Genomic DNA, 888 nt, shown 5'->3' on the forward strand with positions numbered 1-888 from the left:
GGGGGCTGCACCCAGCGGCACAGGGCTCAGCTCCCCCCACCTGGGCACAGTGCTGGGACCCAGAGACGGCCTGGATGAGCCTGAGGAGGGGCTGGGACGGGGACCCCCCCGGCGAGGCAGCGCGGATGAAAGCTGTGAACTTCTCGGAGGGGCTGGAGCCTGAAAAAACACCCAAGAGTGGGGAGAGGATGGGTGTTGTGGCATGCACCGAGTTGGCCGTGCTCAGCTGGGGCGGGAGGGGTCCTACCGTGCTGCAGGTAGTAGAAGGGGAAGTCCCCGGGGTGGGTGGAGAAGTCGGGCAGAGCCAGGAGCCCCCCGGGCAGCGTGTTCCAGAGGAAGCGGGAGCGGGAGCGCTGCGGGAGCAGCCGGTCCCTGATGATCTGCCAGAGAGATGCTCTCAGCACCCCAGTCGTGACCCCAGGACATGGAGGGGGTTTTGGGGTTCAGGGGGGCTCACCTCCAGCGTGGTGTGCACGATCTTGTCGACGGAGGAGAAGTATGCATCCCACAGGAACTGGGTCTGCTGCTGGAAAGCCAGCACGCGCTCCGGGTGGATGCAGCGGACGGCGGAGGGGATCTATGGCCGTGGGGGGGAGCTGGGTCCTCACCTCAGGCACCCCCTCAGCACCCCACCCTCTGTGACCCCCACACCACCCCAAGGGACACCCCAGGGCCTCTACCAGCACCCCGCTGCAGCTCTGCCACCTCCCCTCCCTAGAGCAGAATTTGGCCTAGGATCCTCTGAGGGCTGTGGGTCTGGGGAGGTGCTCAGCACCAACCCTACCCCCCCCGAGATGAATGATGCTCCAGAACTGTGGCTGGCACTGGACCCCCAATCCAGGCTGGATGAGACCCCCCTGCATCCACATGTGGGTGGGCTGCCGGGCT

General features: G+C 66.4%; 1 protein-coding gene across 1 annotated transcript in view; it reads right to left on the bottom strand.

The window, feature by feature from the left end:
- LOC103776094 (exostosin-like 1) overlaps positions 1-888 on the bottom strand; it is a gene marked incomplete at its 5' end in the record, with an annotated part of 2886 nt that overhangs the window by 1701 nt on the left and 297 nt on the right. The window contains 3 exons of the mRNA XM_008943589.1: positions 41-159; positions 248-380; positions 458-577. Of these exons, the coding sequence (XP_008941837.1) occupies positions 41-159; positions 248-380; positions 458-577 (372 nt within the window). The remainder of the gene's footprint in view (positions 1-40; positions 160-247; positions 381-457; positions 578-888) is intronic.

Source organism: Merops nubicus, unplaced genomic scaffold, assembly GCF_000691845.1.
Source record: "Merops nubicus isolate BGI_N331 unplaced genomic scaffold, ASM69184v1 scaffold29817, whole genome shotgun sequence".
Classification (NCBI taxonomy): Eukaryota; Metazoa; Chordata; class Aves; order Coraciiformes; family Meropidae; genus Merops; species Merops nubicus.